This window comes from Nannobrachium achirus (genome assembly GCF_963921795.1).
Source record: "Nannobrachium achirus genome assembly, chromosome: 12".
Taxonomy (NCBI): domain Eukaryota; kingdom Metazoa; phylum Chordata; class Actinopteri; order Myctophiformes; family Myctophidae; genus Nannobrachium; species Nannobrachium achirus.
The window spans coordinates 41,777,868-41,798,719 of record NC_137832.1 but is presented as its reverse complement, the minus strand read 5'-3'; the positions used below and the strand labels follow the sequence as shown (position 1 = coordinate 41,798,719).

Below are 20,852 nucleotides of genomic sequence, written 5' to 3'. Positions count from 1 at the left end.
AAGCCACCTTGCTTTGGGGTGAAGCTGCCACCTGAGTGCTGACTAGGCATCATCTTTCTGCACACTTAACCATGAGCGAGAAATTGACAGAACTGACTCCATATCTGCACCTAGGCACACAAGTTCTAGTGCTGGTGGTAGCATACCTTATTTTTAGCTATACCAGTTTGGATTCACCACAAAGCTACAGTATTAGGTATTTATAGTTTTTCTTCAAATCAAAATGAATTTATTACAGTGGTATGATAAAGAACTTGTGATGTAGGGGCATCCAGGTGGCAAAGAGGCATAACACTCGCCCACCTCCGCAGAGAACAGGATTAATTTCCCAGCAGCGTTGCCTCTGTCTTGGCCGGGCACTCAACATGACAATCTATACTATAATTTTGCGAATGTGTGTGTGTGTGTGTGTGTGCGTGCGTGCGTGCGTGTGTGCGGCGGTGGGGGGTTGTCTGGCCCTGTTACAGATGTTGTCCAAAGATCATGCAGATCGGTACACAGTATCTCTGTAGCCATTAAACGAAACGGGTATTTCTTACATTGATGCTCCTACATATTATCATGTAAGCACCAGTTAAAGTTACTTTCCATCCCTCATATACTGTGTGCACAGTGCACAGTACACCCCATAACCCACACACTGCACATCATTTCAGAGCTCATATCTTTGAACGGTTAAGGGCTAGTTGGCTTTGAATGTGGAGAAACCGGCAGGGTATTCCTTAGAGACGACAAACTCAGTACAACAACAAACTTTCTTCTTCTCCCCTCTCTACCCATCTCTCTTCTCCTCCCGCTCTCTCGCTCCCCCTGCCGCTAGACAGAAACTTTTCAGTCTTACACAAGCTTTGGAAAAAACACCAGAGCAATATAGCCATCGCTGTCAGTCATAGTTGTAATACATGTATACAATAATTCACCAATCTACGGTATGTGTGTGTGCGCATATGTGTTTTTGCATCACTCTGTGGCTGGCATATCTCGGAAGGTGTCCGACTGAACGGTCTCAAACTTGGCGTGTCTCACCAGGCAGTGCCATTCGGCATTGTGGTGGCTTTTTGGTTTCCAAGAACCAAAAAGCCATGACTATCTATATCTGTCTGACAGCGAGTCGTCAGCTAGTGTAAGTCCCTGGTTGGCATAACTGATCGGCAGAGCTTCGCATAACAAAGCCATACAAGTAACAGCGAATGGAATGGGCCTGAAAGTAGCAAAATCCATCCATAGTATGGAAGTATGTGCTGTGATAGAAGAGTAATGTCGGTATTGAGGAGCATAAAAGCATCTTCATCAAATGGGAAGTAGGAGAAAAGAAGTCATTAACATGTATGATGATCATGTAAACCCGACCTTTATCGCTCACGACATGCGTGGCCCGAGTAGGCCTACGCTCAGTCATTTTATAATGTATTAATCGGATTATGTTGTAATTCACGAAGTGGTCATTGGGTACTTTAAAAGGAATGACATTCCTGAAGGCGTAGCCATTAACATTCAGTGAGTTGTTTTATAATGTGTTATGATTATTGTTACAAAGAATTATGAGTATTTATGCTCCTTTTTTCTTACAGGTATTCATGAGTGCTGATAACTAATAATACAGCGTTACAAGCAGATCACAGTGCATTTATACAGTGCAGACCTTTTAAGTCATTATAAAATGCTTTATAAAGTGTATAAGCAGATTATAATGCATTAGAACATGGACTTCATAGGAAGTGTTACTGAGACGTTTGTGGAAAATATGATGAGTTGGAGCCAATAAGTGGCATTGGTGGAATCTCTCAGCCTCCTCCTACCCAGTCAATCAATAGCACAGACAAGGTTTGGTTTCAGAAAACCATGCAAAGGGTATGTCACTACAAAGTTATGAAGTACTGTATGTATAGGCGCAAAAGCAACTTGCTCAATTTCCCTGGAACCTCCATTAACTTTTGAATTAAGTAAAACAAAACATTCTCAGTATTCTATATGATGTTGACTTGCTTTGCATTTCTTCTATATTACTTTGAATTCCAATCCAAGTACTGTGGGTAAAATATTAGTCCCAACTCCCTAATAAAACAGTATTTCTGTGATGCAAGGGGGAGGGCTTCCGTTTATAGGGAATAAATCAAATACCATATATGGTCATACTGTCAATATTATGACCATCTCTCCCTGACCTGGTTATCCTTACCTCTGGGCCGTATGTCTTAAACACTCCTTCATAGACTGTGCCATTCTTCACCTTCAGCTCACACTTGGTCCCCTGTAAACAAGTAAACCAATCACCTTTACTGTGTGCAATAGTCATTGTCACATTGCAGTATCAATATTCATTTATCCCATCTGAAAACGGGTTTACGAACCCATCTGCTGCTAAACAGAAATAAACAAATGATTGATCAATCTCTGCTTTGTTTCTGCAACCAGCTGTCTCTTATAATTACACGGCCTTGGTTTATTGCAGCGTAGACATTTGGAGACAACAGCATGTGGTGAATGACAGCCTGCAAGGCATGCTGTATGTAACCCATTCGTTTACAGTAGGCAGGCCTCGCATGGCCGATTCACACAAGGTTTTCTTTGACAGTTTATATTCCGCCTCCCATGCCTCCTTCTCAGCATCACACATACAGTAGGACCAATTCCATAAGCACACACTGCACATGACATTCTGTGAATGGAGCTAAATCTCACTGACAGCACAGAGCAAACATACCACCACTGATGTCAAGACGTGGACCATCCTCATATTTGCATATACACCACTGAAAACAACCTGAGGAAAAAAACAACAACTCAGTTACAACGTTGAACAATCTCTCAGCCCACAATCTCTCAGCCCATTTGTACCGGGTTTGGAGGGGAAAAAAACAAAAACAAAAAAACAACCCAAAAACACAAAATGAATGCCTTGCCCATGAAAACAGGCAGGGGGGGAAAACCTCTCTGCAGGGTCTATGTGAAAGTGTGTTTTGAAATTGATGAATTATACTTTTAATTATAAAAAAAATATTTTGTGATTACTATTTACTTAGCCTTTATTTAGCCAAGAATGTCCCAGATACTAGATAGTTCTTATTCCAGCGAGTGGTCGGCTGAAGGTGGTGGCAGCAGAGAGCGAAAGCTTTACATAAAAATTCACATGGTCACATAAAGTAGTACATTTAAAAAGAGAAACGTGGGTTTACTACTTACTGATGTGGAAGGACCTTTGCCACTGTGTCGTCCTCTGAAAGAAATAAGGACATCATTGTCAAAGATTACACTGTCATTCAGGATTCTCTACCAGGATTGTGTGACAAGGTACTGCTGTGGAGCCCTAAACAACATAAAATGATATGCTGCTATGGTAGGGTGACCGGTTAAAATTCACAGCGGTGTTGCTGAAAATGTATATGCAGCAGAGCCATTGTTACACCATATGGGGGAGAACCCTGGTTATCCTCACCACCACCGACTGATCTACAACTGCATAAACTGATCCATGAAAACTCATATTCAAGTGGCTGTCAGCCAAGGACTGTAGCCTTTCTGCGTGTCCTAAAATGCACCTTGTATGGTAGCTGGCACAGTGCCCTAAACACACAATTCTCCCCTTCTTCCTCTGAGTTGAGTGAAAGTAGGAAATTCCCACTTTCATAACTGAACAGCAAGTTTCATTCATTTCCAACAGTATCAGCCCCATAGCTACTACTGAGCACTGAGCAGCATCACAAAAAAAGCTCATATCATTTGAGGACAAAGAAATCACAATACCAACATTATTATTAAGATGGGCTAGTGTACACCAGTTACAAGGGGTGTCTAACTAGTCCAACCTAATTTTAAAACATCTTGGGCATGACCCCATTGGATAAAGCCTATGCAATGCAAGGGACATGCTGTCCTAGTGGCCCTCCAAATAATCAAGTAAAACGCACAGATATGCAAACACCCATCTACTAGCATTGGTGATCTAGAGTATTTCATAAATGTCATGTTTCAAGGACACTATTTCACACAAGCAGCAACGTCAAGGTTGAAAGCCTGTAATTCCTATCTCCTCTCCTCCTCACCCCTTCACCACCCCGCCCCTTTCTCTCATGCATGCGCCCACACACATTTTGTATCAATTTCTTGGCAAACCCATTGCAGCATTGTTGCGGAAACATGCCAGGCGCGTGTCAATCACGTCAAAACAAACCCATATCTTCTTACAGTTGATCACAGATCAAAGTTGCCATGGTGCATTCCGTTAAACATACATTAACGCTGAATGAGGCGAGCGCACTTGATTAAAAGCACGGGCTGTCAAACGGCTAATCAGCTAACGTTAGCGGCTACCCTACCCAGCTATGAACTTCAGACAGGGCTGGATTAATATGTCTACTGGACGTTAACATCAGCAACAAGCAAACGAGATCCCAACCACGAGCTCTCGTGAAAACATGTTCCTCATTCAAAAGAAACCAAAATATACGGGCAGATGCCTTGTGCTGTGCATGATTGTCTTGTCTCATGGATGATGAAGAGGTAACGTTAGGTCCAAGTTCCAACAGCGGAGCAGACAGGCCTCACGTTAAGCTAGGGGCACCAACACGTCGCAAGGCCCAAATACGTTCACAGAACAGCACACACAAAGACACGTTTTTTACCACAGCACAGCAAAAATGTCACTTCCCACAATCACCGCCGTGGTGACCCACTGGCATTGTCACACGGGGAAAAGCCAACATCATCGTCAGATAGTCTGTAATAATCTAGCAAACGGGGTGTTTTCTTTTCACCGACCTGCCTATATTCTGTCGTCCGCCGCCGCCGCTTCCCCCAGCAGCACCAGAGGCAGCGGCACCGCCGGCGCTGCTGCTGCTGCCACCGCCGGGCTTGCGATTTCCACCAGCCTTCATTGACATGGTGTTGATCCCATAAACGACGACGTTTGCAAGTGTTTTTCCAATGTTTTAAAACCACCAGCTGCACGCTGACGACGGAGACAAGGTTTTCAGCTGCGTTGACAGCAGCCAGCTAGCAGTCACTGTGATACGAGCTAGCTAGCAGAGCAGACTGGCTGGCTGTATAGGAAGATGCTATGCTAATAAGCTAGCCAAATTAGCATGTGTACAATATCTATTAAAACAGAAAAAAATACTATCTTAAAAAAAAAGACAATGTGTGCCAATTGCTTTTAGGCAATAAACGTATCTAGTACACCTCTTGTCAATTGATTATTCAATTCTAAAGGTTATTTTTCGATTAAGTCAAACGGGGTTTCCAGCTCTCTTGGATTCTGTCCGTTGCTAACAGCGAAAAGACCAAAACAGTCTGAAAGGGGACAAAAAACAGCGGAGGGATATTAATGACAGCCGCGCCACGGCACGTTCACGACCACCCGAAAACATGTATGCTCTGCCTTGACAACAATAAAGCTGAGATGTGTTTTATTATTAGAACAATGTTATAGGCAATACACCACGAGAAATGGAAGGACGTTTCTCATTTTGGGAGATATCAGACGTTACTACATGGCACTATTTACAGGAAGTCCATGAGACCTGAGTGTGGCACGATTCAGAGGATCCACGTGAGCCGGTGAACGTGTGCGCGCGCGTGCACACACTCTCACACACACATGATGGCAGTCAGTCAGACTCAGTATGCACAATTGCACCATTTGGGCCTTTACAGTCAATACTGCCTGGGGACTTCAGACAAACTCCTTTCCATATTCAAACTTGACCAGTTCAAAGTTCACGATCAAGCTGATTACGGCGATAGATTGTGGTGTTTTTAGATAATTTAATTGATTGATTGAATACTTTTTAGAAGTTTTCACATGGAAAAGGTACAGGACAGTACAGTTCACTGATACATCATGGTCAACTAAAAGGATAAAGACCAACAGAGAAAGCTTTTAGGCTTGTTTGCATTGGGGTCCCTTTGTACAAAATTCATACAAACATACGTTTGTGATGGGTGAAGCCAGGAAAGGAGGAAATATAGGCATTTCACTTAAACTTTCTATGTTTTTTATTTTATTTTTTATATCCACATAATAAACATGAATGGACACAAACACACCCCTAAGCCCTAAAGTCGTGGGCACTAGGGAAATCTGGAAAAGGAAAAGTGGGCATTATAGGGAAATGTGGGCAATTAGGGGTGGAGGAGAGTGAGCACTAAAGGATGAATGGGCAGTTGGGCACTATGGAAATGTGGGCACTTTGCGGTGAATCTGGGCACCAGGGAGACTGGGCACCTGGATTAGGATTAATGTTTTGTGTTTTCACTCACTCACTCATCCCATGGCACAGAGCAGTGGTTCTCAAACTGTGCGTCGGGACCCCCAGGGGGGTCCCCAAATCATTTTGGGGGGGTCCCCAGATGATTAACTTCATGTGCAACATTGTTCACTCAACAGCAAACAAACCAACATAACATTTAAGTGTATAGAGGGTATCTGCACATTTCTAAAGTGACAATTTAAGGACTTAAGACCCTTTTAATATCTCTAAAATAATAATACAAAAAAAAACATTGGCCTTATTGTCAAATATTAAAGGCAGACATTTTGCAGATCTACATGCACCGCCTAACGGACTGAAAAGGTTGAGAACCACTGGCCTAGAGCAGTGGTTATCAACCTTTTCAGGCCGTGACCCCCCCCCCCCCCAAATAATCACTTTTGAAGTCGAACTGGGGATCGACCCCCACCCTGACAAGCACTTGGAATTGTAGGTGTTTATTACATTTGGTTTGTCCTGGTTCCACAGATACATATTGTGAAAATAGCAGATCTACAATGTTTGACCAGTTGTCTAGTTTTTGATTACTTTTGATGCTTTTGAAGTCATTTGTGCCGGTTGCTCTGAAGATATGAGTCACACAATGGTCGCTTGGCCAGGACAATTTTCAAGACTCTTGACCTCTAATGACATTCCAGGGCGGGGTTCTTACTTCTTGTGCTGTTTAGCTATGAGCACTTGTCAGTTCTCACGCTTTTTGCAATGACCAATGGACAAATTTTTTTTGATTGGCACTGCAAGTATTATTGTTTGTTTTATGGCGAGATAACAGTGAGACACTTATGAAGCACTGACTATTATGGATACTTTATTTGTTCTCCGCTCTGTATTGTTGATGTGTCTTATTGTTTTGCCTGACTTACCTGTAACTATGTAACCTAACTGCTGTGCCGCCTCTGGGCACAGCAGGTCTTTTTTCTTTTCTTTCTTTCTGCCTTTTTTGTTTTATTTGTTGAAGTATTAAAATGTCAATTCACTGTTATCTGGGGACCTCCCCAAAATCATGTGGGGACCCCCCTGGTGGTCGTAAGGGTGTCATGGTGGATGCTTGGGCAGTCAGGATGCTGTGCGTAGCTGCAGTCAGTCCATTCCTTGATGTTCTCTGCCTGCGCTTTCCCTGTCCCCTGTAGGAGGGTCTTTGACAGGGACCTATGTATTGTGACATGACCATACCAGGCCAGTTTACGTTTTACCATTGAGATAGAGGCTCCTGTTCTCCAGCATGGGTGGTAACTAGCTGTCTAACATAATAATTTGTCTGGTGTTCTTTTTCTTTATATGATATACAATATGTACGTAGCATCCTTCTGTATCCAGCTCTCTCAACCATAGAGTAGGGTGGAGAGTAGGTCTACAGGTGACTTGTAAAGTCTGACTGCACCGGGAAGCTGATGGTGTTGATTCTCCATACTCTGGCAAGTCTTGTCTGATGTTGCCATGTCAATTCTTGTTTTTATTTATTTTGTGGCGCTGCCATCCTCACTCAGAAAGGACTCAAGGTATTTGAAGTCCTTTACTTCTTCCAGTGTTTGCCAGCTCATTGGGGCCTTTTCCACCTGCAAAGAACCGGTTCCAGAACCAGTGCCGGTTCAGCTTTCTTGGAACCTTGGTTCGTTCTTGCGAACCGGCTTGCGTTTCCACCAGATTGAACCATGATTGAACCAGAGGAACCAAGTATTTTGTGGTTCCCGTTCGGAACCAAAACTTTTACGGTTCGGAACCGACTCCGGTTCTCGGTGGAAAAGCTCACCTCTGGTTCATCCCATAGGCGGGAGAAAGAACCAGAACCGGTTCTTTGCCAGTGGAAAAGGCCCCATTGTGATGTTGGTTGGTGTTAGATTAGATGGTTGTGACTGTTGACCAGGATCTTGCTTTTCTCTTCACTTATCTCCATGCCATATGCTCTCGCTACCTCTTCCAGTCTAGTGGTGAGTTCCTTCCAGCTTTTTCCTATACGGTCGATGTCATCAGCAAAGCGGAGATTGGAGATGGGTCTTCCTCCAATAGATAGGATATGGAGGTGTCAGGTCTCTTGAAGTGCTTCTTCCATTATGGGGAGAGAAGAGGAGACAGCCTTGACAGACACCAATAGTTGTTTTAAAAGCTGGTTCTCCCTTGCCGTTGTTAATACAGCTATAATATTCAATGCCAGGTAATAAATAGGTGGACATTAGCAGTTTTGATTGCAGCATTTGTACATTTGTATATGCAAATACATTGAAAGAATGAGCATGAATGTAACAACTGCTGAAACACAAGACACACAAGTTTCCTCATGAGCTGCTCTTACTATTCAGACCCCCAAACCAGGAACATTTAGCAAGCCATCATTGTTAATAAAATATTCAATCTCACAGGCAGTGTACCAGACAGTGCACCTAGTAGACTACCCACTCTTCCGGGTGCCCAGATTTCCATATAGTGCCCACTCTTCTCCACCCCAAAGTGCCCAGTCGTCCCAAAGATATGGAGCTTGTAGATAAGCTGCCTGAAATATTTAAAAATGTTTTTCAAAATAGTAAAACATGGCAGAAGAGTTTAGGGAGTTAGGGAGGGTAAGGCAAGGACAGAAATAGGGCTCATGGTGCCCAGCTGTCCCTAGTGCCCACCTATCCTGTAACCGGATAGCCTATAGCTATATGAGGTGAACATCAGAGAAACATTTTATTTTATACATAATTGTTGCGACCGTAGGTCGCATTTACTACCAAAACCTCCACAGGCTGTCCGTGAGTCAGTCCGTCAGTCACACGTCACACGTCACACTCTTGCCCTGCTCATATCTCCGCAACCGTTGCCCCGATCCATGCCAAATTTTGCACACACACTCCTTACGTGCCAAACTACAACCTCCAAGGACCCCCGGAGCTCCAGGGACCCCCAGGTCCCTGGGGGACCCCCAGATGTAAAAAATGACCAAATGTGCTAAACTGACCAAATGACCACCCCAACGGGGCTGCTCACAGGGAATTCCCGGGGAACACCGACTCCTGGTGCTCCAGAACGGATGCAAAAGTGGTGGCGCCCCCAGTGGAGGACCCCCTACACTGCAGCTCACATAAAGGAGCGACCGGGACAGCCGGGGCCGGTACCTATTCGTCCGCCTTGGCGGCGCGGAGACCCCACCCCTCATTTCTCACATGGCCCTCTTCTAGCGCCACCATGAGGCCGATTCTTGCAAAACACATTTTTGGACACTGCTCCTACAATTTTTGCCCTAAAATCACGCAAATCGGTACACAGTATGTCTACACTCATCCCATCAACATGAATCTCTCCCATATAGCGCCACCTCCAGGCCGATTTTTAAAAACACATTTTTGGACACTGCTCCTACAGATTTTGCCCTAAAATCACTACACAGTATGTCTACACTCATGTCATCAACATGGATCAGGAAGATTTTGGCAAAACACATTTTTGCCCTATTTGTGGAGATAAGTGACCTATGGTTGCTTATTTCCCGATTAGGGAGTCTTACTGGTATATATTATGTCTATGCTCGTGGGTGTCAAACCGCATCCTTACGTGTGGTAGTATTCTAGGGATAATTCCCAATTATTGAGGTGGATGGAATTCTGTGTCACTTGAAAAGCATTCTGTTATCAATGATGTAATGAAGACAAAAGGGCTTCTTCAAAAGCTCAGTGGTCAGTCACTGTCACACCATGGGGGTCACACATTCTAGACAGTCTAGTGACTAGACTGTCTAAAATGTGAGACCCCCATGTCTACACAGTGTAGACTGTGGATTATCTATAGACTATGGGACTGTAGAGTATCTCCTGGCCAAGGATAGTCTACACAGTCTACACTGTAGAGTAGACTGTAGTGTAGACTATCTATGGGAGGTTAGTACTGAACTGTAGACTCTACAGTAAGGATTGGGCAGTAGGCTAGCTCTGGTCTAGTAGAAGATGCTCTGGTCCATAACTCCTTCTAACGCTATATGGACCAGAGGGTGATCGGACTCGGCTTCGCCTCTTCCGATCACCCCCTCACACAGGACATTATCAGAGCATAATGTCCTCTCACTCGGGGTAAATTGCTTACTTTTGCATCATAATTATGACTCATATGATGCAAAATGCATCATGCTGAAATACTAAAATATCTCAAATCACAGATTGAACACAAAAATAACTCAGGATTGTGTTGATCTTGTCCCAAACAACAATAAAATAAGATCTTCTTGTTGTCCCAAAGGTGAACTGGCCCTTTAAGGGACCCATAGAAATGTGTCCGCGACCCACAAATGGGTCTCGACCCAGTGCTTGGGAACCAGTGGTCAAATACACTGTCAACTGTCTGCCACCGCACTGTTGGTGAATGGTGACTTCAGTGAATGGTCAATTCAGTCTACTCTTCAAAGGTAGCCCCTACTAAGCACTGGAGTAGCTGGTGGTGCGTAACGTGCGTTGCAGACATCTCTGCTCGATGCTAGAAAACAATATGCCAAGGATACTGCAGTGACGTCACAAATATTAGGACAGCAGCTAGCAGCCTGGCTGTTGACGGAGGTGAATCGGTGAATGAGCCTGGTTCAAGCTGCACTTCCGGGTTATGGTGAGGTCACTGGCGTCCCCTTGATACCTTTATTCCAGACTCATCGACTCGATGTTACAGTAGTATAACGTTCTTCTATCTGCTATCCAACCTCTGGAACACGGTGTGCTGATTTTTGATTAACGTCGCTATCGCTTACGCCACGTTTTATTATACGATACCTTTGGCCTGCTTTATGTTTCACGGTCGTTGGCATAGTTGCATAGCGTTAATTATTTAGCTACACTGGATCCGCGATACAGTCGCTTGCTCGCTTCAGATTAATTGCTAGCAAAAAAAAGCTAATAACAAGTTAGCCGAGAGCCCCGGTATCTTGCGACCACATAACGTGACGTTAGCGGACTACAGCACTCATTGCGTCGGGCTAAAAATACCCTTATTCTTGTCCCATACTCTGCGCCCACCAAAAGTGGCGAGCTAATCCACATCGGGGCTACGTGCGTCTCCTCTCTACGGCTTTTTTTCTTGTCATCTTGCTGGGAGTTTGCCACTCTACATGGTCGCTACAGTGAATCCAAGACGACTGGAAGAGCGAGTCGGAACCCGAGGCTGTGAGCCGAGCTGGCCTGATAAATATCCTACCCGGCCGGGTGGCCTCGAGTCGGCTTCCCGAAGTGAACGTACCGTGTTCCACTGTGGCTACTTGGTGACCCAATATCAGTTAGCACCCATGATGACCGTCATCTGTCACCAGTAGCACAAGGCTCAGGGACTCCTCGCCTCGGCCACCTCTATCTCGACATCACTCGATATCAACTTTGTAATAGGTCAAAGGACAAGCCTTTGTTTACCTTTGTCAACCACCCCGGGGTGACAGGATCTCCTTGTCAATAGTGGAACACCATCATGACCAACGATAACAACGCAGACCATTTCATCAAGGTAATTATTAAAGCCAGAAATCTGAAGCCTAGCCTCATTTATGCTTAGAGATGAGATTGCCTCAAGGTGCTTTACACCTAGAAATCGAAGCTAGTCTGGTGGTAGCCCTAGAATGTCTGTGATCTGAAAGATCAGACATTCTAGGGCAAGATTAAATCGGATGCATCTTCTGTGTGAGCAATGACAGAAATTTAACCTTTTGGGGATCAGTATGACCATAACTGATTATGATATTGACTGTGAACTACACCTAATAAGCATCTCAGCCTTCTGTATGCTGGCAATGTTTTAAACCCATTACGTTTTTTTTGTTGTTTCACATCTCAGACCCAGAGATATTATCTCTTTTTAGTAATAAATGTGCTTCACTTGAAGGGTATGGCAAAAAGGCTTAGGGGACCTGGTGACTCATATTTATGAAATTAATATATGATATTTTAATCTGTGAAGTTGCTGTGATCTCTGGATATCTTATCTGGAAACGCACGTTAATATAGACATTGTACAGTATAAATAAATACACAGCAATGACAGCACACATTGCAATACTAGTGTGATGATATGGAGGTTGTTTGGATCACATTGTGATCAGATCTAAACTCAGTCAAAGTCAGTGGGCCAGGTCTAAAAACAAGGGAGAGATAGATAGGATCGTTCATCATCCAGATAAGATACCAGGATACAGATTTTTATTCAGTGTTAATGTGGTCTGTATCGTTGCAACGCTTTATTGACCATTTATAGCATGAAGTTTGCATGGATTGGCAGATTCAGCACTCAGCAAAACACCTGTATTCTACTACGAAACTAGAGATCTGGTCATGCACATGGTATATTTTAATTACTTGCGCCAGCAGAATGCGCAAGTAGGGTGATGAGTACTGTCTGTATGTATGTGGCTGACATTACAAAGGCTGGGCCTTTAGCCAATTGGGGAGCAGCGTTCTTGGTGACGTCAAAACCAACAGGTGCGACCTGATATAAATAATAAGGTGCAAGTTGGCACTTCGACAGAGTGCCCACATGCATACATACGACAGCACTCATCACCCTACTTGTACGCTCTGCTGGTTGCAGTTGTCGTTTTCTTCGGAAAGTGACGTGAATTACCAGGCATATTTGGCTATGAGTGCACAAGGAGCAAGTTGCACCTCAACAGGGTGCAGTCTAGTTACTTGCGCCAGCAGAGCACGCAAGAACTACGTTGTAAGCGTATGTAGGTAGGTAAGTAGGTAGCTGTGTGTGTTTAAGCCCGTAGCCCAATCAGGGACAAGCATTTCTGGCAACGTCATCATTAGTAGCCAATGGGACCAGCATTCCTGGTGATGCCACCAGTGGTGATGCCAATGGTGAGCGCACCCTGCTAGTGCAATCCATTTAGGAGCACATTGAATGCAGAGATAGAGCGAGGCAAGTAAATGCACAGATAAGCTTAGTTCACTGAATGTGAGCGTTGGGAGTTCTTATTCTTGAATGTTATATTGAGAGAGTTCTTTATATTGCTAGCTGTCTAGAATATAGGACACTATCTTAGATAGAATTCCCCCTTTCATTAACCACTTGTCAAGCCTCTGAGATTCTGAAGGGTTGAATCAGACTCGATTTGGACTTTCGTATCTGACACTGGCTTGGATTTCAGGGCAGTTCAAGCAGTTGTTGGCTTCTCCTCTCACAGGCGTTCATGTTGGCAGTAAAATGTGATCCTAAGTGAACTCCAATCTACTCTCACTACTGGGTGAAAATGTGAGAGGCCACAGGTTGAGAGGGACACAGAGAATTGGAACATATAGTTTGTCTCTCTCTGGATTGTGCAGCACATGACCCTGTGACCCATGCGGAGTAATGACGGCATGCGCTGTGATTATCATCAGACTCCTAGTGTGTGTCTGTGTGTGTTTATACAAAGCAGCTTGGACTGGCTTAGACCAGTGGTAGGGAGAACACATTAGACTACATGGAGACCGGTTTCCGGGAATGTGTTGGCACAGGGTCGTTTATTTAGGGTTGCATGTATTAATCTATATACGTAGATAGATGTGCATGTTTGTATGTATATAAACAAACAGACACACCAACAGTTAGCTATATTGCCCTGGTCAACAAGTCAGTGTCACAAAAAACACCTTGAATTTAAACGAGGCCCACTTGTCTGAGTTGCACACCAGTCTCCTTAATGTGATATAGTCTTCATATTTTGCTTGGTGTCCATATTGTGCTTGGTGCCCCATAGGAGATATCCATCCTAGAGGAGTACAACATCAACTGGACCCAGAAGCTGGGCGCTGGCATCAGTGGACCTGTCAGGTGAGCCGAACAACAGCTACTGTGGCTGTGTGTGTTTGAGTGTGTGAACGAATTAGATATTTCATTGGACAAGTTATACTGCATGATGACCTAACTCAGTCTGAAAAGGAACTTGCAGTTCTCCACGGTGGTATGCAGACAACATGCATTGATGATATGCCACCGCAGCACTTTCAACATAAGACGGTGGCGTGCTGCTGTGCCATTCAGGTTAACATAGGCAGACCACAGGCAGTTGTCCGTACTTGGCCTTTCTTGCTGTTGACAACTACATACTGACATACTTTTGATTTTAAGAGATGGGTGATGGGTGTCTACATGTCACTTGCTCACCTCCAGTGTCGCACTCTCCACGTCCTTTACGCATTAACACTCAGCAAGGAGCTACTGGAATGTGTCTAAACTTTAAGGAATCCAGGTGGAAAATGTTGAATGCTAATTGCAGCAGTGAGGTTTTGCGAGGCCAAAAGGTGGAGGCTGGACTGCCAGTCGAAACGGGGCATTAATAATAATAATAATAACAGTTTGGTAGCATGTAGCTTGCTGTTAATTCACCTGCCTTAAAGTCAGAGTGTGTCTTTTTTTGTTTTATGTGACCAGTCCTCATCTCATCCATGACACATTAACACACACTAAGAATATGAAGGGGCTGGAAGTTTAATAATTATCACTGGCATTAACATACTAGATAGAAAGTGAAAACCTCTGCTTGCTTCTTTGAAACCCCTTCTTTTTCACGTCACTGTAGAACAGCATGTGATTCCCACCATGTTATGGAAAGAGTCCTGCTTTATTCAGATGTACTGTACCTTTTTATAACCAATATGATTCATCAGTATTTACTCTTGCATTCACTATTGCTCACCTCCTCCATCTTTTTCTGATTCATAATGTATTTATGTATTTTGCTCACACTCTGTCTCTTTGTGATTCATTAGTTGAGTACAAACATCACTTAGTGAACTTTGTTCATAGCAGAATGTTCCTAGTGCTAATGCTTTTATAGTTTAATCTGAGTTCAAGTAACTTTATACAGTAGATGGCCTTGTGAGATCCCAGTTCCATTATTCTGCAGAATAATGTCCATCTTGTGCAGTCCAGCTTATGTATTTCTACTAGAGATGTGCGCGAATATTCAAATAAACAGGGCTGCCCCCACTATTCGGTTTGTAAATACAATTCGGTTATTCTATTAAATTAATTTTTAATTATTGAGATAAACCTTATTAAAAATATTTACATTTTGCACCCATATTACTGTCAATTGCTTTTAACAAGTAATAAGCAAATTAAGTATTACCATGGTTGATTTGCGGAGCCTGAGTGTCACTCTGTTGCGGTCAGTGGTCGCAGTGACCTGCGCTCAGTCTGCTGCCTCTCTGCTAAGAATCATTCGTTACTCTGAAAAGTTGTAGTGCATTGATGCTTCTTAGCAGTATGAAGCCAAGTCCAGACGGAGACATCTAAAAAAAAATGACACTGAATCGTTTTCAAAACATTTATGGAATCGTCTCAAGATAACAAATTCGTGTCCACATGAAACCACTGAGAACGTTACAAAACCACTGTAGTATGCCCGGCCTGATAGTGGCTCTGTAACGATGCAACAAAGCACTAAAAAGAGAGAAGAAGAGAGCACTTGTTGCTGACGGTGGTAGAGAGCACTTGTTGCTGACGGTGGGAGCTGTAGAATTTGCTGTAAAAGCCCTATCACGCTCAGTAGCACGAAAACAACACTGATTTGGGGTTTGGTTATAACGTCATAGTTTCAGGAAATATTGTATTTGGTTGTACGTAAGGAGACGCACAGGCAGCGTCTTCAGATCTATTCACTCTGGGAGCCGGTTTAAAAAATGAGCGTATTCGGGCACCCAAAACGCCGGCTCTGTCTGGCCGAAACGTGTAAACGATTAAAAACGTTTGTGGATTCACCTAAAACGTAGCTGTCTGGAAGGCACCTAAGCTATGTCAGAACTGGCAGGTTTTTAAGAAAAGCAAAGAATGACAGGGAAGGCTTTTCCAAAAAGAAAATTGCCTATGATTTTCTTTGGCAAGACATTTACCAGCTCAAATGGTAGTGAAGAAAGTTGCCCTCAGTACTCTCTCAAGCTAGACATCCTTATTCCTCAAATGCTACAGGGTCTCTGCCTGCACAAAAGATGTGACCGGAAGCTGTCATTTATTTGTCATAAATGAAAATGAAAATGTTAGGTTGGGGGGTAAAGAAATCATGGCACTCGTCTTTAAAATATCTTTTTGAATTGACATGTCAGCTAAGCAGCTAGAGGTTTCAACTAATTTGATTAATTGTTGAAAAAAAAAGAGGTGGCTCACGTGGTAGATTGCATACCATTAACTCATACAGTGCCAGGCGACTTTTAGAGCAACTTTCTCACTATGGGCTTCCCTGCCAAGCGACTTTGGGCGACTTTTACTTAGAAAAAAAACTCCATCAAATCTAGTGAACATGATTTCAATCGCGATTTTGCATGTTCCACCCCCATACAACCCCATCTAACATACAGGGCAGCCCTTTTTGTTTACATAACATGTAAAACATAATGGCTATTATCTCAAGAATGCCTGAACGGATTTCCAATCTTTTTTTTTTGTTTGAAAGCTGTGAACAGCCTGCACAAACATGGTGCATGATCTGTGCATGGGTGTGCATGATCTGTGCACTACAAATTACATGGAAGTCTATGGAGAGGGCTGGCACTAATGCCACTCGAGGGCATTTTTAATTGGCACTAAGTGAGTTAAGGCTCAGTCGGTCCATTTAGAACACCCAAGGAACACTGAGGGTCCCTGGACCCCACTTTGAGAACCACCGTTCTCAGCTATAACACAATAGCTGGTTGGTTGGTGATAAATGTATTTTTCTTTTTGTTGTTTTTGCATTTTTGCCTCAAGTTAGTGATGTGAGAATAATGAGTTTCATTAGGAGGGTGTATTATGCAGAGGAACACGCTATCCTTTAGAGTTCAGCTCCCTGCTGAACAAACCCTGTAGGAGTGTCTCTCTCTACTAGTGCAGTGAGAGAGATCGCCTCCCTGCCAGCTTCCCACCCGCGAACATGGCTGATTGTGTTCGCTGGAGCACCCAGCCAAGCCAGAGTTGATAATTGTATTCATTTTTCAGATAGAACTGTGTTGTCGTTAACAACATCATTCTGCTGATACCAAGGACAGAGACTTAAGCTGCTGCATATGGAGAATGCAACTAAAGTGACTCTGAGGCCCCAAAGGGACAAATTAGCCTTGGACTGAGTGGAGTTCCTGCCCATAACTTGAACTACATGGATTTTGTAGAGACAAGACATTATGTAGGTTTGGTTGATGTGATGGACTGTTTGACACTGGCAGAGCTGCTTTAGAAAATACTTTAAAGAGCACAATACAAGTGTTGAACCATTACTGACTCAATTGTCATTCACAAATGTTTGCATATTTAATTAGGAACATGTTAGAGGACTGCTTGGTTAAAAACACTAGTCCTGTGCCTGGGGTGTGTGCACAGTATATGAGGGGTTGAATGCAGTCTCAGAAGTAATGTTGGAGAACCCAGACGTGATGTCAGTCATCTCTGGATTTGGGCACTGTTTCAGCATGCAGTTGTTACCATGGTGGCGAGGTGAAAGTATCGCTGGATATATCAGATTTGGGCACTTTATTATCAGTGATGTCAGTCATGAAGTCATCTTCAAATGTGGGCTGGCTCATATATATGCTCATATATGGACCATGAAACTGACACAATATGTCCATTCCCCATAAACCACATGAGACTGACACAATATGTCCATATATGGGCATTCCCAGATGATACCCTGTTAGGGCAACCACACTAATACAATCCCTTTTATCCCCATATGGAGATCCCTGATATTATCAACATTAAGCCTCATGTGGTCTATGACGTCAGACATCTATGATGTCACATGCCCATATATGGACACATTGTGTCAGTCTCATGTGGTCTATGATGTCAGACATCTCCATATATTGCCCTGTCTGTCTGGCTCTCTTTTTTTCAACATTCAACTATGTAGTTTATATACAGCTAGAGCTGTTGTGTGGAAATATGAAAAAAAAGTCCTCACCTTCTGTGTTGCCTAGAAATGGCGAATTGATTGTTTGGGTCTTGTGATCATTGACATACGGAAGGTGTACTCTTTGGCACTGCCCTCTAGGCCTCATTCACTAGAATGGGGAATCTCACTTCCAGCTGAAACGGTACGACTTGTAATAGTTTATAATGACATATGGTTATATATCATGTTTCACAAGAGGTAGTACTAATTGATATTATAATGGAATTCAATTGGCTGAAAGTGCTCTCTAGCAACTCTTTACTCTGTATTCACTCATACTGCCAGCCAGAGCTCCCATTCTAAATGGAATGTTTAATGTTCAGTTGTCCACCGAAAGGAAGGGAGTGCTTTGTCTACGTAGTGCAGAAGAAAGCTCAAGTGAAATTAACATTTACAGGAGATGTATACATAATTCAAATATCAAACTCGCCAAAATTTCAGAAGACCAATGGAACAATAAACATCACTGTGTAGTTCACTCTTGTTCGAGTCACTGAGGAGTGCCTGTTCTGATGCCTGAGTGTTTCACACAACAGTAATTTTGACAAAATATGGTTCTGGATAGACCCTGCTTTCATTGCCACTGGTTAGTCAAACAACATTTATTGAAAGGGTTTTACCCTGGATTGTCAGAGAAAGTATTACCCAGCAGGACAGAGTAGTTTTGTATGGTGGTGTACTGTGTATGTATGTAATACTGAATTGTACAAGAAATCTAAGTATGATGTATTTCTGAGTCTGAAGTACTGTACGTACTGTAGGTCTGAAGCAGTTCCTATAAAGATTAGAAGTAAGAAGAGGAATTACAATTCTGAGAGTACAAGAGTCCAGCTTTCTTAGGAAGGTCAATTAATACAACAACTTAAAAGTTGATATTGAATCAGACAGTTGAACAGATTATGTTTCATGCAAAACCTATGGTCAAGTCGATGAATATTAGAGCAGCTGAGGGATATCCCGAATTCTGATTCGATGTTTTTGACCCCATCCAAATGTTATTTAATACTGTGTGTGTGTGTGTGTGTGTGTGTGTGTGTGTGTGTGTGTGTGTGTGTGTGTGTGTGTGTGTGTGTGTGTGTGTGTGTGTGTGTGTGTGTGTGTGTGTGTGTGTGTGTGTGTGTGTGTGTGTGTGTGTGTGTGTGTGTGTGTGTGTGTGTGTGTGTGTCCTGCATAACTCGAGAACTGTCTGACCGATCTACTTAAATGGCAAGTCAGTGTGGGGATGGCAAGTGTATCTTCAATGATCCAAGGGTGTGTTGTGCTGACTGGGAATAGGGCCTGTCCGGCGGTTGTCCACAACCGAAAAACCACAAATCTAGCGTGCTAGCTCTGAAATGCTGCTTGGCTGTAATTAAAATACTTAACTTCAAGACAGTTGACAGACTTAAGTGCAAAGGGGTAAAATATACAAAGGATCAGAATTTGATTGGGCTTGGGCTTAATTTAGACAATAGAATAGATACAGATCAATTTAAAAGATGCCTTTGTCTGCTCCGATCTTACAGATCGGATCAGGAGTTCAGGACATGCCTAGAGAACAGAGAAACTGTAAAACATCAGGAGGTTTCTCATCTCGCTCTGCTTTATGTGGTCCTATGTGGAAGTGGGATACTGAAATGTTTATGATGTTGAGCGAGGTGTTGCCTTTTTCTCCTCCGTCTCCACAGAGTATGTGTGAAGAAGTCGACGCAGGAACGCCTGGCCCTGAAGATTCTCATTGATCGACCCAAGGCCAGGAATGAGGTCAGAGTCACCTACTTCTGCTTGTGGTATCAGCTATTTTGCTGTCTTTGGCTGCCTCTCAGTCAGTACTATCTATTATCGACATACTGTACTTCCACCTCAGTCTGTTCTGTATGCCTGTCTGACCATGTTTGTTGTCAGACAGGTAGTATACCTTGTTTTTCCATCAATAATTCTGTCTGTATGTTGTTTCGGTTTATCTGTTGGGAATACCATCTTTACATAGCCAACAGTGTCTCGAAGCCATCGTCTCTTAAGTCTAAGAACCCTGCTTAGATCAGGCAGCTTACAGTGCTTTTGAGCAGGTCGAAACAAATAGTCTGTCTTGCCCCAAACAACACACGCACATGCACACGCACACACACACACACACACACACACACACACACACACACACACACACACACACACACACACACACACACACACACCACCGCTATCGACAAGCCTATATATCCTTGAGCTCTTTTTTGAGCGGTGGTCACAACGCTCCTATATGTGGCCGTGTGTGTGGGTATGCGTGTCTGTAGCCTGCAGTAACCTTTTCTGACCACACATGTTAAGGGAGGGGCGCTGTTGTTCAGACTCACATTCACACACGCACGCGCACACGCACGCACGCACGCACGCACGCACGCACGCACGCACGCACACACACACACACACACACACACACACACACAGCCTCCACCGCTCAGTTCACACGAGTGTGATTTTTTGTCTACTGTTTGATCCCAAAGTTCTCTATTTGTATAATTGTCTATTCTGCCTCCAGACATGGTGTATTGCCGTTAGTGTCTGTCTTGCAACAGCTCCTGTATAGATGGAAGAACGAAAGCAATCATTATGCTGAATATGTTACATGTTAATATTGTATTACAATTGTTATGTTCCCTTTAGCTAACAATTAACAGAGTCATACTCTGTGATCTCACACTTTTTTCTGTTGCTGCTTTGACACCTGAATTTACCTCTTGGGATCAATAAAGGTTTCT

General features: G+C 43.4%; 2 protein-coding genes across 12 annotated transcripts in view; one reads left to right on the top strand and one right to left on the bottom strand.

The window, feature by feature from the left end:
* atxn2 (ataxin 2) overlaps nucleotides 1-11,591 on the bottom strand; it is a 42,574-nt gene extending 30,983 nt beyond the window's left edge. For 7 of the 10 annotated variants that reach the window (XM_080738864.1, XM_080738866.1, XM_080738867.1 and 4 more), the window contains exons 1-4: nucleotides 4,759-5,272; nucleotides 3,184-3,217; nucleotides 2,705-2,764; nucleotides 2,180-2,251 (exon numbers count right to left, since the gene is read on the bottom strand). In XM_080738864.1, coding sequence (XP_080594990.1) covers nucleotides 2,180-2,251; nucleotides 2,705-2,764; nucleotides 3,184-3,217; nucleotides 4,759-4,880 — 288 coding nt within the window. In that variant the 5' untranslated portion in view covers nucleotides 4,881-5,272. Of the gene's footprint in view, nucleotides 1-2,179; nucleotides 2,252-2,704; nucleotides 2,765-3,183; nucleotides 3,218-4,758; nucleotides 5,273-11,209; nucleotides 11,405-11,459 lie in introns of those variants that run through there. The other 3 variants (XM_080738870.1, XM_080738871.1, XM_080738872.1) reach the window with 3 other exon arrangements.
* A 7-nt stretch (nucleotides 11,592-11,598) lies between these two features.
* mapkapk5 (MAPK activated protein kinase 5) overlaps nucleotides 11,599-20,852 on the top strand; it is a 29,522-nt gene continuing 20,268 nt past the window's right edge. The window contains exons 1-3 of one of the 2 annotated variants that reach the window (XM_080738875.1): nucleotides 11,599-11,717; nucleotides 13,948-14,021; nucleotides 19,782-19,857. In XM_080738875.1, coding sequence (XP_080595001.1) covers nucleotides 11,682-11,717; nucleotides 13,948-14,021; nucleotides 19,782-19,857 — 186 coding nt within the window. In that variant the 5' untranslated portion in view covers nucleotides 11,599-11,681. The remainder of the gene's footprint in view (nucleotides 11,718-13,947; nucleotides 14,022-19,781; nucleotides 19,858-20,852) is intronic. The other variant, XM_080738874.1, reaches the window with a different exon arrangement.